Genomic DNA, 16,078 nt, shown 5'->3' on the forward strand with positions numbered 1-16,078 from the left:
CAAATGAGAATGGAAGCATTCATTTTATGTTTAAATATAAAAATTCAACAAAAATGCAATTTGCTGAAGTATGGTAAAGTGTCTCTAAGTGGGGTGGGGTGGGGAGAGAAGCAATTGTTCCAAAAGTTCAGAAAGATGTTAATGACCTACTGTGCAATATGTAATTTAGCCTTCAGGTTAGATTATTCTAACTACCCAGTTTCATCTTGGCAATAGCTTGATTTAGACAATTGTCTTTTCTTCCTACTAACAATTATGTGTTTAAAATATAATCCTGCACCAGCTTTTGTACTCTGATTTTATTAAAGTTGATGGTTTAAAACCCATGATTAGGGTGGGGGGGAGATAGCAGTCATGAAAAGCAAATTAATAAACCAATGAACAAGTTAAATATATGTAATTAATGCCCCACAAGGGTTATCTTTGAGCTCTTTTAAAGGAAATGTAAGAACATGATTAGGATGCTGTTAGGAGGAAAATTCAGCCTCCGTAAAAAAAACTAAACTAAAAGAAAACAGCTACCATTTTAAATCTGCAATTTAAGAATTGCATGGAATATTGTTCCAATGTTCCTGACTTGTCTTTAACGTTTGTGTATTATATTATATTGCTTAGTCACTCTCTTTCTTTTTCTGAGATAAGACAAGCTAGGTGTTGTTTTGTATCCCATCTGTTATATATCTATTCTGTGTCTATAGAAAGGATGGAAATATCCCCTCTACTAGAAGAATCTGGGGGAGGCCATGAAGAGAATTCAGTATTCATCTTCTCTAAACAATGCATGCTGCATGCATAGATACATTCCATGCATGCACATCGAGACCTCAATTTAAAAATAAGAGAGTTATCTGTTACCATAATCCTTTCCATTTTTATCCACAAGCAAATCCTTCTATGGGTCTTTTTCTCACACAAATGTGAATAGGATTTCAGCCCAGCTCCTCCCATAATTGAGTGAAGAAATATTATCTCGCTGATAGTTTGCATGACATTGGAGACCTTGGCAGATTGGACTGGACTCTACATAACTTCTGTCTTCATGTTCTGCTCACTATCCTTGCAGCTCACCCTAGCCCATCAGTCTGCTCTGTTGTTTCCCCATCACTTTTAATAGTTACATGGCAATTATTATTAGATTTAATACCTACCCTTCACCAGAAGGTCCTAGATAGAAGAAGGTATGTTTACTTAATCATTAATTGTGCAGGGGTCTTGTCCTCTTTTGAATCTGGCCACCAAACCTGCACTGCTGCAAATCCTTTCCAAAACATCCTAAACTCAATACAAGACATACAGATACAAGTCATACAATACAGTACACAATCTTTTCAGAGCCCAGTAGATGATTTTTCTCAGCAGAGCGTTTGGGTGTCTGAGTAGGGAGTATGTAAAACATTTGCTATCTTAAAGCACCATCCTATGCATGTCTACTTAGAGGCAAATCCCCTTGATTTCAGTGAAACTTATTCCCATGTAAGTGTGTAGCATTACAGTCTTAATCCAAATGTGCACAATTTGGGTAAGGTGTCTAGGTCTAGGTAGCATTGATCAGGCTGCTCATTGTGAAAATGTGCAAGCTGGAATAACATTAGCAAAAAAATTATGTTGATCAGCAGGGATCAATGCTTCCCAAAGCACTTCCAGGTGTATGAGCATTTTGGCTTCTCTAAGTCTTTGGTTGTGTCCACTCAAATTTGTCACTGAGATGTTAAACTTATGTTAGGACTATGGCACATCCCACTGCAGTTAGGGCTCAAAGGTTGAATGTTCCACTGAAGCAGATATATGCCTTCAAACAGAAAGTCAGGGGGAAAGGTTCGAGCCTAACATCCTCCCTGATTTCTAGTTTTTCATATTTAGGGGGGGGGTATGGAAAAGCATTCAGCCATGTGATGACATCTCTGATTTAAAGTCTGAAATGCTATAATCCAGAAATACTGCTTGTGAGAACTGGGCTCATTACTTATCAATTTCTAACTCAACCAGTATTTTTATGGTTTGCCAAGATGTGATCAGTTGTGATCTCAGAATGATCTCAGAATGATCTCAGAATGAATGTTGGAGCATTCAGATGCCACCCTTAGAAAGCCCATCTCGGACCTCGTAGTCTGTGATGGTTATTGTCTGGTTGATTACTAATAGGCCATTTCTTCAGAATGTGATTGAAGAGGCTGTGGCAGAGCAACTGCAGGCATTCTTGAATGGCACTGATTATCAATTACAGTCAAGTTTAGACCTTCTTTTGAGACTGAATTTGCCTTGGCCACACTGATCAGGAGATGAACAAGGGAAAAGCTTTGGATACCATTGACCATAGTGTTCTCCTAGACCAGTTCTGTGGGATGACTGTCAGGCACAGTTTGTGGTGGTTCTGATCCTTCCTACAGGTTCGACTCCAGAGAGTAGCATTGAGGAAATGCTCCTCGGCCCCTTGGCATCTATGTTATGGGATGCTGCAGTGCACTATTTTATCCTCAGTGCTTTTTATCATCTATATGAAGCCGTTGAGAATGTCATCAGAGAATCTGGAGCATGCTGATTTACTTATTTCTCCATAACATCCGAATCAGGAGTAGTTGTGCAGGCTCTAGACCATTGTCTGGCTACAGTGGTGAGCTAAATGAGCATCAATAAACTGACTTTAAACCCTTGATAAGACAGAGGCTGAACATTGTAGCCTTTAGGTCGGGTCACTGTCATTACCCATGCATATTTCCTCCATTGCTCAATAGGCATGGGACAGAGAAGCCAATTGCATGCAAAACCTACAATCCTAAGGACTTCATGTCCAACATTTGCCCACAGTTGCCTATGAAGATTGAAATTCATGTTTACACACAAGGCACCTTGAGTATTTTTGTCCATGACAAACCTGAGTGAATTTTCAGGATTGTGAGCAGTCACCCCATCAACTCAGAATGGGACCCCTAAGAGAAGGAAAAGAAAAAACATTTTAATGAAAAAGGGAATCCTGATTGTGCAGAAGATCCATTTGGGACTCTGGATTTAGGTTGTTTGTGTCTACTCTTCATGGGATAGAGAAGTATAAGCATCCACCTCCACGGCTTTCAGTTCTTGTTGTTGAGAAAAACTGGTTTTGAGATTAATGAAATTTCTTGCAAAATGTCAAGGAAATGTAGTCTTGTTGTTATTGATCACTTATGCAGTGCCTCTGCATAAGTTGAAATAATTTCATAGCCGCATATTCATGAAGATTCTGAACTTTCAATAATATTTTGCCATATTAGGAAGCAGAAGATTTGCCTGGAAAGAAATTAAATGCTTCCACAAACTCCAGCAAAGGTTTAATGTTTTCACTAAAGCACTACTCTCTTTCTTCATTATTCTCTTCCTTGAAGCTGGTATTTAGTCACAGCAGCTGAGATTGCATTTGGAGAGGACCGATAACTACACAAGTACTAAAGGCAGCCATAAAGTGTCAATAAATAGCATAAGCAGGAGGCTTCAGCTGTCGGATGGTGACACAAAGATGGATTGTCCTGCATCAGAGACTTCCTTAGACAAAGCTTTGAACTAGATAGGAAACCAAAATTAGACTGTAATGGAGAGATTCCATTCTCCGTGGACATTCTGGTTGGGACACTAAATTAATTTACCTTGTCCACTTTGTAGGGCCTCATCTGTTACGTTGTGGGGATATAATGCACTTGTCAAGATGTTCTTGTACTGGCTTAACTTTGTTTCCAGTATCTTTCTGGAGCACATTGCTAATAAACACAGCATATTTCAAACAGACTGTCATTGAAAGGCCAGCTTGAATACTAGGATGTGCATGTATTTTAATAATAATAATAGTAGTAGTAGTAGTAGTAACTGGCAAATTTCTAGATATTTTAATCTCATAATAGGTAAGAAATATGAGCATTGTAGTTTTAATATTCATTCAATAATTATTTATATCAGCATGAACAGCAAATGTGGGCTTCTGTTATGAATATGGTATGGAATTTTTTAACCCATAAAACAAAGTCATCTTGTAAAATGTTTTAGGAATGTCAGCAGAATATCAGATCTGGAGTACCGGCCTTGAAGTGCCAGAGCCAGTTAAATGTGACAGGGCCTCACCGAGTTTATCCTCGAAGCAGCTGCAGCAGCAGTGAGCTCTCTCTGTCAAGTGCCTGCAGTGAATATTCCAGTGGCTCCTCCTACACTTGGAATGATGGGAAGGCATGCAGTAAAAGGGTAATGAAATAGGTTTCTTTCTGTCATTAACACATTCATTTATCGTCATTATCATCAAGTTTATTTATGTGACACTTTTCTAAATAACAGTTCAAAGCAGCTCACAACATCAGCAAATAAACTATCAAAAACACACTTCATAAATATATATTTACATTCACAGTTGCAAATTAACAAAATATGTAGGCTTCCAATAGGCATCTGTGTGACCATTGTTGTAACAGGATGCTAGGCGAGATGAGTCTTTGATCCGATCCAGCAAGCCTATATGCTATTTTGTTCTTATTTTGTTGTTGGCATCAGTCTGACTCGAGAGGCAGTGGAGTGCGCCTCTGGGGATGAAGTTGAACCACTGCATCAGCAGCACCAAATTGACCTCCTTGGGGCACAAGCCTGGGCAGTGTGTAGGGAGGTCTTGGGCTGCCCAGACAACAAGACCCACCTCTCAGCCTTGCTGATGTGGTCCAGAGGGAAGTAGAGCAATACGTGCCAGAAGAAGGCATACAAGGCGTCATCCAACCATCTTAGGGACTCCACTCCAGAGTTAGAGGTTTAGGATCAGAGTTTTCCTTCTCCTTTATGGGCTATCTTTCCAAGTTAACTGAGTCCCCCCCTTCCCTCTACAGTATGTCCAGAAACCACCTTCTTGACCATTGGACCCACTATTGGTCTTGTTCGCTCAATCCACCAGAGCCTGCCTTTACATGCAGGGGAAGTCCCTAACTCACTGAGAGTTTGAGACCCATTTGCTACCCTCACCTGGTTTAGCTAGCCAATCTAAGCAATTTCCTGGGGTGTGGCTACTTGCATGCGGACAGCTTCTAGGAGGTACAGGTGAGAGCTGAGTACAGGGTGGGGACCAAAGGTGGAGGTACTACCCCATAAGGAGCACAGTGTGTCCCCCACCAGAGGTACTACCCCCTCTCATTAACACTCCCCACACCAGTTCGTATTAATATTTACTGAAACATATGAAATACACTGTAGGTACCTCCAGCAACAGAAGCAATCTTTTAGCTAGAGTCTACATTCCCGAGCCTCATGGAAATGGGCCAGATGGAGCATTTTAAGATATTTTAAGATATTTGTATGTGATACCACATAATTCGAACATGAAATTGACGAGAGCAACAAGGGAAGCCAACACAGTGCTGTCCAGATGTTGTTGGACTACCAACTCCCTTCAGCCCCAACCAGCATAGCCAGTGGTTTTGGCTGATGGAAGATGTAGTCCAACAACATCTGGAGGGTTTCAGACCTTGATCCCTTGTATGCCAGGTCCTCTTTTTATTATAGCATTGTAACTGAACTGTTTGTAGGGGGGGAAATACTATACAAAGCTCCACAATGTGGCCATTTTTACATAGTTGTACAGTGTACAACCATAGCAATGAGAGAGAGGTCACTAGCTCAACATTGTCCCTTTTTCTTAGTAATGTTTGTTAATTTCTGTGGTAATAACTCTCTCTTACTTCTTTTAAAATCAGTCATCAGTGAACTGGGATAAAAGAATAAGCATTGGTTCTTCGCTCCCCAGCAACCTTTCCAGTCCTGCTGATGATCTACCTCCAACTCGCATCAAGGAAAACCACATTTTGGAAGGGCTAAAGAAGTTACAGAAACGAAAAATATTACTTGAACCGCCTTCTTCTGTTATATCCAAATGGGGATACAAAGATTGCATGGACTCTAATGAAGGAATCTACTCCCCTGGCATTAAGTGCAGCAGTCATAAAGAAGAGGTACATTGCACACCAGAGGAAATGGGGGCCATTTGCATTGAGCACCAGAAAAACTTTGTGTATGATTCAGATTCACATGAGGATGCAGATGATGAGTCTTCATCTTTAGCATTGCTGTATGAAGTACCGAGCAAAGACTGTAGGCACTATTGTAATAAATTAACTCACAGCGTTTCTGACAGCCTATTTGGTTGGGAGCCTGATAGAAAGCACTTGCCAGAAAGAGGTTCTTATTTTAATTCAAAAGAGAGGCCTGAAAAACTGACTAGTTTTGTCAATGAATTTCAGTCAAAAGGAAAATCTTGCACAAATGTGAAGCTGCCTGTGTTGCAAATAGATAAAAGTCTTGCTAGCATAAGCTGGAGAGACCTTAATTTACACCTTTCAGATACTGATGACAATGAAATCCTGGACGAATTACATATAGAAAGCAGTGATGAAAAAAGCCCATCAGATTTGTCATTAATTCCTTTTGTTGACAAGCACACAGAGAATTCTGATGTGCGTGTAAAGAAGGAAAATTGCCAGCATGTATCTTCTGAAAAAGAAGCAAGTCAGGTACTCATTCACTCGGGCATTAGGCCAGAGGCATGTAATTTCATTAAGCAACAAAAAGTTATAAAGAAGACTTCCTCAGAAGAATGCATTACTGTTATATTTGATGCTGAAGATGGCAAACCTATTGAATTCAGTTCACATCAATCTGGAGTTGTCACTGTAACTAGAAATGAAATTTCAATCAACCACTCATGTACTGGGCCCAATGCAGAATACACTGAATGTTTACCTCAGGGAATAGTTAATTTCCAAAAAGCAATGGAAGCTAAAAACTACAGTATTTTGCAAGCACCTGATAATGAAATTGAGAGAAAGACTCTCCCAAATAACTTAGAGAATGAGCATGCAGTTGACCCTACTACATGCAACAGTCAGTCTCCTTTACTCCCCAAAAGACCCATGTTTCACAACACCCCACAGCAAAAGCTAATGAAGCCAGTTTGCAGTATTTTTTTCAAGCCTAGGTCTACATCTTGTATGCAGGCAGGTAGTAACCAAAACCAAAAACTGACGAAAATTCCAAGCAGAGATAAGTTCTCGCCACAAAAAACTAACATCACAGTGAATGAATATTCCACTAGCACCTCTTCACACTGTCCTATTACACTGGAGAAATCTGTAAAATGTTCAAGGTTTAAAAAAGTGCAGAGTCCCACTAAGAATGCTGATTCAAAAGTAGATTTGCTTATTTCAAGGGCGCACCCTCTGCAAAATTCTAAAATGCTTGACAGAACAGATTGGCCCAAGAATCAGGTCCCAGAATCAACTTCATTGCCTCAACATCTTGTAATGTCAATTGACTGTGAAGAACCACCAACTAGAGATATCCATTGTGATTTGCCTACTGTAGAAGCCAGATCTCCATCACCACCACCTCCTCCAGGCAGGTCAACGTCACTATTGATAAGACCAAACTATGAACATTCACCACCTATACCCAATAAGCCAGGAGCAAGCATTCCCAGTGAGACAGTAAAAAGTCCAGTCATGTCACCACTGAAAACAGCCTCAATGTCCATTTTTCATAATGTGCATAGAATGCCAACTAACAAGCTCCCTTCAACACCTAAAGTCAAATTAAATCAATTTAATGAGAAAGGAGAGATGTTTACACAAAGCAAATGCATATCAGAGCAACCCTCCGCAATGTGCCAAGTCATTCCCAAAGTGTTTACAAAGAAAGTTCCTCCTAAAACCTCAAACCAATCAGTATCCTGCAATAATATAGAACACAGTTCTAAGGATGTGTCCCCAGACTGCACGTCACAAGATACAGATCTAATGCAAATTGGACTACTGCCTAAGGACACTGAAGTACCTCAGAAACATAAATTTCCAAACAGATTCTCCACATCACCAGATTGTCAGCCAGCAGTGATTGGGAAACCTTTTCTGCCTCAGATTAATCACTCCCCATTATCACTGTTGTCTCAGGGAAGTGATGCTGGAAATATACCAGAAAAGAGTCTGAAACCACATCTGCCTGTAGGACTTAAATTACTCATAAAATCTCCTCAGCTCCTCAGAAAAAGTTCCACCATACCAGGGAAGCAGGAAAAAGACAGTATGAATGCAGCCTCCAAAAGCTGTGTGAATTCATGCAAACAGAGGCAGGGTGAATCTTTAGCTCAAACCACCATAGATGTAGCTGACACTGAATTAAGGAGTGTTGAAAATGGAATAAAAGAAAATTTTGCTGGGGATCTTGGTATGAATCCAGCTTCCTCTGTTTCACCTGAGACTTACTGCTTAATAGAACGAGGAGATGGGTTGGACAACAGGTTAGTTAAGAGATCCATTTCTTCTAGTAGTAAGGCATACTTGAAGCCTGCTCTTGGTATGAATGGAGCAAAGGCCCGAAGTCAGAGTTTCAGTATTCACACAGGGGAAAAGTCACCTATACCTTCCACAGAAGGGTTAGGAAAAGTTCGGACCCAGATCATAACAAACACATCTGAAAGAGGGAATTCTTTAACGAGGCAGAACTCAGCGGTGGAAGGATTACAAATCAGAGCTGTTCGTGGTTCAGCAGTGATGTCAGATATGGTTTCATACACGACAAAAGTTCCAGAAACTTCTTATTCTAGACAGGGTTCTTCTGCAAGCATGAGTAGTTCCAGCAGTCAAGTTGGTAGCCCAAGCAAACTACCATTCCATATGTCTCCAAAGGGGGATTTATTCTGCAGCATTTCAAAAACTGAGGACAACAAATCACCATCTCAGAGAGATGTCCAAAGTAAATCTTTCCATGATGAAAAAGCCAGCGAAATTTCCAAACATCAACCAGTAAGCAAAAAAAGTGTTACACAAGCAGAAATGGCATTGGAGTCATCAACTAGTATTTCATCAGAACAAATTTTGCCACTTCAGAAAAATCTGGACAGCACACAATCTCCTCATAAACACGAAGCGGGCAAGGTAGTATTGCAAGAAGCCTGTATAAAGGCATCTGAAGCCTTGGAGAAGGTTTCAGCTTCATCTGTTTTACAGCCCACGATAGAAGAAAAAGTCATGTTGTGCATCCAGGAAAATATGCAGAAGGAACAAGGGCAGAGCAAATGCCCTACCACTGAGACTAAACAAAAGAGTGGAGGGCCTTCTATTGCTAGCTGGTTTGGTTTTCGAAAGAGTAAGCTCCCAGCCTTGAGTGGTAGAAAAGCTGATGTTTCTAAAGTAAAAATAGAAAAGAAAGAGCTGAAGGGTTTAGCTTTTGGAAGCAAGCAAACAAAATCGGAAAAAAGAAGAGACAAAAAGAAGATTGAGCAGCACTGTGAAGCAGAAAACGAGATAAATAAGAAAACTCTGAATTGTGGTATTTTAGACAGTGTTCCGAAAGGGAAAAAAATGACAAAAGCCACACACAATAACCTCAGCCAAACTGGGTGCGAACAAAAGAACAGCTCTGCCACCACACACTCAGAAAAAGACAGCTTTATGAAAGAGCTTTTACACAGGTAAGGTTTTTGGAAATGTAGATTGAGATACAGATATTGTAAATGCATATAGATTTCATTTCATTCAAACTCCCATCTTAGTTTCTTTAGTAGGAAAGCACAAAGAACACACTTTACTATGCCACGATCAGGCATGCCCTTGCAATATGTACAATGTGGCTGTTTTCTCTTTCCAAACAGCATCCCTTTTCACACCTTTTACTATAGCACATCACAAGCTGCTGTATAAAATCCTGCTGACATTAAAAAGTAACTTGCAAGGAGCGCCCAGTAGCTGGAATCACCTTGCAGTGAGCATGCAAGTTGTTCATCCCAAAAAACACAATCCCACAAACTTTCCACAAATTGACTCTCATTTGTCTCTAGATTCCAGCTGTAGATGAGAAGCCCTGTAACACCCTATATGGCCTAGCATCTGCACAGCTTTCTCAGGGATTTGACTGGTGATGACACAAGGGAGAGCTTTCTTTCTGGTAACACTTGGGATATGAAGCTACTTCCTTAGTGAGATTAGCTCAGCTCCCACTTTAGCAGCATTTTTATACCACCTCAATACAGTACTACCACCCAGCTCCACAGGATTTCAGCAGACCAATGGCTTGTTTAATTTGTCTCTTTTCTCATGATTTCTTCTTCTATTATTATTTAGTCCACTTTGTTGATTATTATTTGCTTTTTAGTTATTCTGTCTGTCTGTGTTTCATTGCAGCTACTTGGGCTGACTCCCTTGAGGTAGAAAATTAGGATATAGAACAGGCATCCCCAAACTGTGGCCCTCCAGATGTTTTGGCCTACAACTCCCATGATCCCTAGCTAACAGGACCAGTGGTCAGGGAAGATGGGAATTGTAGTCCAAAACATCTGGAGGGCTGAAGTTTGGGGATGCCTGATATAGAACATAACATAAATAAATCAATTCAAGATTTTGGATAACTGGATACACCATACCTGTAAAATGATCATCCCTTTTGTGAAAAATCAGGCAATATTAGGATGTCAGAGAGTGGGATGTCAAGGAGTCTAGACTTTTCTGTGGCATACTGTTTTTATAGCAAGAGAGCTTTTTAAAAGCATATGGCCAAGCATTCAGAATTGAAACCCCTCTACTACCACCTGCCTCCTAGAATAGCATAGCCCACTAAAAACTACACCACATGGCTGCTCCGATCATTTGTATCTGCTCTTTGTTAACCAGGTCAGTGGGCTCTGAAATTAAAGAATAGAAAGACTTATAAAAGCTAATACAAATATTAAGCCATAGACGGGTTTTTTTCTAGGGAAAAAAACCTGTAGGGATAGCAGTATGGAAGGAAATGCATTGCCTAGTTTTGTTTTGTTTTTAAGGTCTTCTAAAATTTGCTATTGTTAATTGTTAGTAAATATATGCAGCAACCAACCAGAATTAAGTACATTTATGGCCACCTTAGACCACAAAGACATTTGGCAATAATGGTTCAGTGTGTTTTCCAATTTGCCTCCCAGTCATAGAAAATTTAAAATAAATCATTATATGTTGAAAGACTAAATTGATATAGTACCTGAAATTGCAAGTGACAGATTTGATCAAGGCTAGTTAGAAACATTTATCACTCACAGGTCTACGGGGAGAAAGATGCAGGGAGGTTACGTTAAACATTAAAGGAATGGTGAAACTAGAGTGATTGAAGAAGGGCAATGTAATTTATCAGAGGAATCACTTTCCACCTACAGAGTTGATAAGAAAGCAGCCCTGCCGACAGAAAGTGGATCACATAATGTTTCCTGCAGGAGCGTGTCGAAGGGTGGCTCCCAGGACTATTTTCCCAACAACTCTGTCGGCACTCAAGGAAACCAGAAGAAAGCCAGCAAAACAAAGGCTGATATGGAAATACCAAATGATGCAGTGGTATGTAACAAGACCCTGCTGTCCTTAATTTTTACTTTTTCCCCTCCAACACAGGGTAGAAATATGCTTGTCATTGCTGGGGAACGATGGATTAATGTCAGCATCTGATGGCCTGATTAGGGAATCCGATTATACTAATGCCCATAGCTGTCATTTGATGGAAACATATTCAGCCTTTTTTATGGCAATTTGCACTTGGTTACCTGTACTTTCAAGCCCATTTCAAGGTCCTAGTTTTTACCTTTCCATGGCTTGAGACCCACATGTCCCCAGACATTCCTTCTGGATATATCAACTACCCTGCTGGTTGTTCCCTGAAAACTAAGCCTTGCTTTATATCCTTCACTCTGTGATATAAGGCCTTCCATACCTAGAAGTAAGGTTTTTATAGTAGTGGCCTATTCTTGGGGCAAACAGGACCTGGAGATGTCAGGGTTGGAACTAAGACCTCCCACATGCAAAACAAGTCCTCTACCATTGATCTGCAGCCTTTCTTCTATCACCACACTGCCTGCACACTAGGACCCCAATCTGAATCAGGTCCCCAGTACTGGCAATTTGTGTGGGGTGGGAAAACTTTGTGCTGGATGTCACATCTGGGTTCGCCCTAAGATCACTATTGAACAGTTGTTTCTTTAAAGCTTTTTCTGTTGTTGCTCTGAAAAAAGGAAAAGGTGAGTGATTAACATCCTGTGCATGCTACTACTTTCTACGAGGAAGCTTGAATTGTGAAGTAATTACATATTTCTCAGGGATATATGCTAAAGGTAAAACACATTTTCAAAGCCCTTCATGATGGGAATTGAAAAATCTATTAGCTCAGTATTGATGTTTAGGGAGCTTAAGGTTAAAAGTATCAGTGGCTTGCTCTCAACTTCAGGCAAATGTCTGCAAGCATTTGTGCTTCCATGTAAAGCAAGCTTTAACTAGAAGATATACAAGGTCATTTGTTAAAAACATCTCAGAACCTGCATTCTGAATCCATATGCTTTGGAAAACTTTTTTCTATCTCCCCTTCCCCTCTCCCCCTTTCCCCTCTCCCCCTTTCTGTAGCATGTAGCTTCTATAGTATCATCTTTTCTTTGAAAATGTAGATGTCCCCTGCATTATAAAACCACAAATTATAAGCATATCTAAGTCTGCCCTTGTAATGTCACTGAAAGGAATGAGAGAGAATGAAAGTCTGGAAATGTGCAATATGCAGGAAATTCAATCCAACTGATCTAGAACTATGATAGCAAAGCAGAGCCCCTTATCACAGCCACTCAATTTAACTATGCCCCATTTAATATGGTGCTGACAGCTTAGGGTATATCTTCACTGTACAGAAGTATTTTTTTAAGCTTGCTGCTTTTACAATTTCTTTTTTAACTTCCTTATTATTTTCTAATGGCACAGTAATTTGCAAAAGTTTTTGTCTCATTTTGTGAAGTCTTTGCAAATGTAACAATAATAGCCATTTAGGACTTTAAGTATATCTTCAAGAAACACACTTCATTTTATCGGGCAAGTACAAAGATTGTTCTGAATCTACATAAATAATGAAGAAATGTTACTTTTTTTTCTCTTTAGCTTCTAAGGACAAATTAGTCACGCTGCAAAGGCATTACCTTTTCCTTCTCCAGACTGCACTTTGTTAAACTGAAAATCAGTGTTATTTGGATATTGTTTTTGAAGATTGGATTATATTATATGCTACATCTTTGTGGGTTTTTCAATACTTGGTTGTATTCTATAAATGAAATAATTTGCATTACCATGTTGAAGCCATTTGGGTTGAAAGAAAAATGAATGCCTATAATCTGTGTTTTGGAATCTGTTGTGTTTTTTTTAAAAAATAATAATAATGACACAATTGTGGGGAATTTCAGTTTGTCCTCTAAACTTTGTACTACTCAATCTCATATAAAATGCATATATTATTTCCTGGTCTTCATGTCCTTTTCTCCCTTTACTGGCTTCTCACTTTGAATCACGTTGCAGAGAATTCAGTAAAAAGAGATAGCTGTGATTGAAAACACTAGCATGTGGTAGCATTTCCCATTGTGCATTCGTTTTTCCCCTAAAAAAGGAGGGGAAAGGCCTTTTTGAGAAAAACAGCACAAACCTTTTCAAAAGCCCTGAGCAGAGATGATTTCTTTTTCTTTTTACACTGTAACAATACAAGGTGCATTTAGAGATGAGGGTCAAACCAGTAACTAACACTTGGAAAAGTTGATAAAAAATGCATGCCTTAAATTTCATATGAATGGAAAAATCAAATGTGCCTTTTACATTTAATGCTCCTCTAAAGTGCGTTTTCAAAAGTGTATCTTTCATGCGCCATAGAATTAAGTCTTTTCTTTTTCAGCATGTTAATTAAGGCTTAGGGTTCTATTGTGCCATCACTTAAACACTTACCTCAGACTGTGGTTTCCTGGCGATTTTTATATACATTTTTAAGAAAAACATGTTCCATTAGCATCGTTGTAACAGATCGTTTGCGCAGGGTATGCAAAACAAGGACTTTGCTGGAAATCTTGCTCATTTGCTTACGTAAATCAGTGGTTCCCAACAGGTGGTCCGGGGACCCCCAGGGGTCCGCGAGCTATGCCAGAGGGGTCCTCAAGATGCTATTAGAATAAAAAATATATTAAATATATTTCGTATGATAACAGATTTTTTGTTTTGGCCGCTTCCTGCATGAGCAGAGTCTAGCGCAAAACTAGAATTAGATAGAGGCAGTAGTTCTGCTGTATGCCGTTAGGTGGCGCTTTACAAACACTACTGTTTTGCAAAGAGGCAGCGCACACATTCTACTAATCTTACTTCCCCAAGATGCTTTGCACGCGTCGGCTTCATTTGTGCGCTACTGCGCAGGTACCCTGTCTTCTCCATTCCCCTCCCTCCTCCCTGGCGCGCGCTGCCTCTTTGCAAAACTCTTAATTTGGCTCTCACTTTTTAATTTTAGGATTAGGAATTAATGGGGGTCCTTGTCACAATAGCGGCTCGATGAGGGGTCCTTGAGAAAATTTTGTTGGGAACCCCTGACATAAATAGCCCCATTTTGAACCTAACCATCGAGTATTTTGTGAAAAACAGGAAAGATACTATGCTTCCCCAAACTAAAGCCAATGTGGTTTTAGTTTTTACATGCATACCACAGCCAAGGTGGAAAAGCACCTTGGGAAGTCAGGTGTGTGAGAGTAGAATATCAGACTGCCATAATGAAAGCATTCTTGCTTGACTTAGAACTGAGCCACATCAATGAAGCTAATATGGTACAATGGGAAGGGCACAATGGATTGCAGTGCTCATCCTTTCTTCCCATATTTTTGCCTTGGGTGTCAAAGTATTTAAGCTGCCCATGCACCTTTAAACCACTGGTTGACAAAATAGTATCTAAGGGAGCAAACCAGTTATCAATGAAAGATCGTGTTGGTAGCTGAGTGGAGAAATGGGTTGGGGAGTTCTTAACCTTTTTTCTTCCGACAGCTTTTCAATTCAAAATCTGTTTCAGCCCAGGTGGTAGTGACAGCAGAGGTGGCAGTTCATTTTATTTATATAGATGTGGAAAAGATGCCAGAATTATGTGACTGCAGCACTGAATGAAGATACCATGTCACACATTAATTTTATTTCCTCAGTTCTTTAACATAAATTAATAAGATACAACATTTGAGGAGGAAGAAAAATACAGGATCATGAGAACTTAATGCATTTATTTAATCTTATAAAAATACATGTTATTTTATCTTTTTGAGAAATTGTATCACACAAAGACTTAAATTTTCTTGCCAGTTGCATCGTATTGCTCTTGGCAAAGCACCTAGAAACAATTTAAACGTCATTCATAATAGGATGCTGTGCAAGCTGTACTACGTGGGAGTTGCATTAAGGTGGATAGTAAAAGGTGATAGCAAAGATACTTAAAGTTAAACAGATTTGTTTTGAAATACACTGTTTTGTTCTGTTAAAAGAGAGATATGTAAGCAGTTACAATTACTGTTCCCCCCCTTACAACACAGATCAAAGTGGTAACAGAAAACTTCCAAGAAGATGACGAGAATGCCATCGCTGACTCAACTTGTCAAAGCCACTTAATAGGTAACATCAACAAAAAAATTAAAATGTTGTAATATGTGGCTTAGATTCTCTTAGTACAGTATGTAGTCTGTGCAATCGAACAGAGTTATGTACAATTAATCCCATTGAATCACACTTGACTAAAGGTAAAACTGAATGAGTCTCTTCTCTATATATTTTAGCAGGCAGCACTGGGGGATCAGGCCAAAGATCTTACTCAGCCAGCTGCCTGTACTTGCAGTGGCCTACCAGATATCTTTGCGAATAGGAACAAAACACTTCTCCTTCAATGGCTCAGTACAGAAATTAATGTAATCATATATTGGGGATCGGAAATAAGCCATAAGCACAAATATTCTATCTCTACATGCTAGTTGGTTGCTTAATCATCTACAGATGGTAAAGCTAATGCAGGTAGCTTTAGTGCACTCCAAGATGAATGCTCAGTAGAGGAAAGGTTCACGGGAATATAAATTAGCATGTTGAATAGTATTGTCAGATGTACGAACATAAAATTATTGCATTTACTAGGCTGCTTATATATTTCTAATACTATTTACAGAACTATTTAGCATGATTGACATCAGAGAATAAAATATCATTATTATTTATTAAATTTGTATACTACCCTTCATCTGAAGATCACAGGGCAGTTCACAACGTAAAAATAA

General features: G+C 39.5%; 1 protein-coding gene across 7 annotated transcripts in view; it reads left to right on the top strand.

Annotated features, from left to right (window-relative positions):
* NCKAP5 (NCK associated protein 5) overlaps positions 1-16,078 on the top strand; it is a 492,200-nt gene that overhangs the window by 400,806 nt on the left and 75,316 nt on the right. For all 7 annotated transcript variants that reach the window (XM_035130237.3, XM_035130308.3, XM_088652144.1 and 4 more), the window contains 4 exons: positions 4,012-4,203; positions 5,691-9,457; positions 11,168-11,342; positions 15,350-15,428. In XM_035130237.3, the coding sequence (XP_034986128.3) occupies positions 4,012-4,203; positions 5,691-9,457; positions 11,168-11,342; positions 15,350-15,428 (4,213 nt within the window). The remainder of the gene's footprint in view (positions 1-4,011; positions 4,204-5,690; positions 9,458-11,167; positions 11,343-15,349; positions 15,429-16,078) is intronic.

Source organism: Zootoca vivipara, chromosome 1, assembly GCF_965207765.1.
Source record: "Zootoca vivipara chromosome 1, rZooViv2.hap1.1, whole genome shotgun sequence".
NCBI lineage: Eukaryota > Metazoa > Chordata > Lepidosauria > Squamata > Lacertidae > Zootoca > Zootoca vivipara.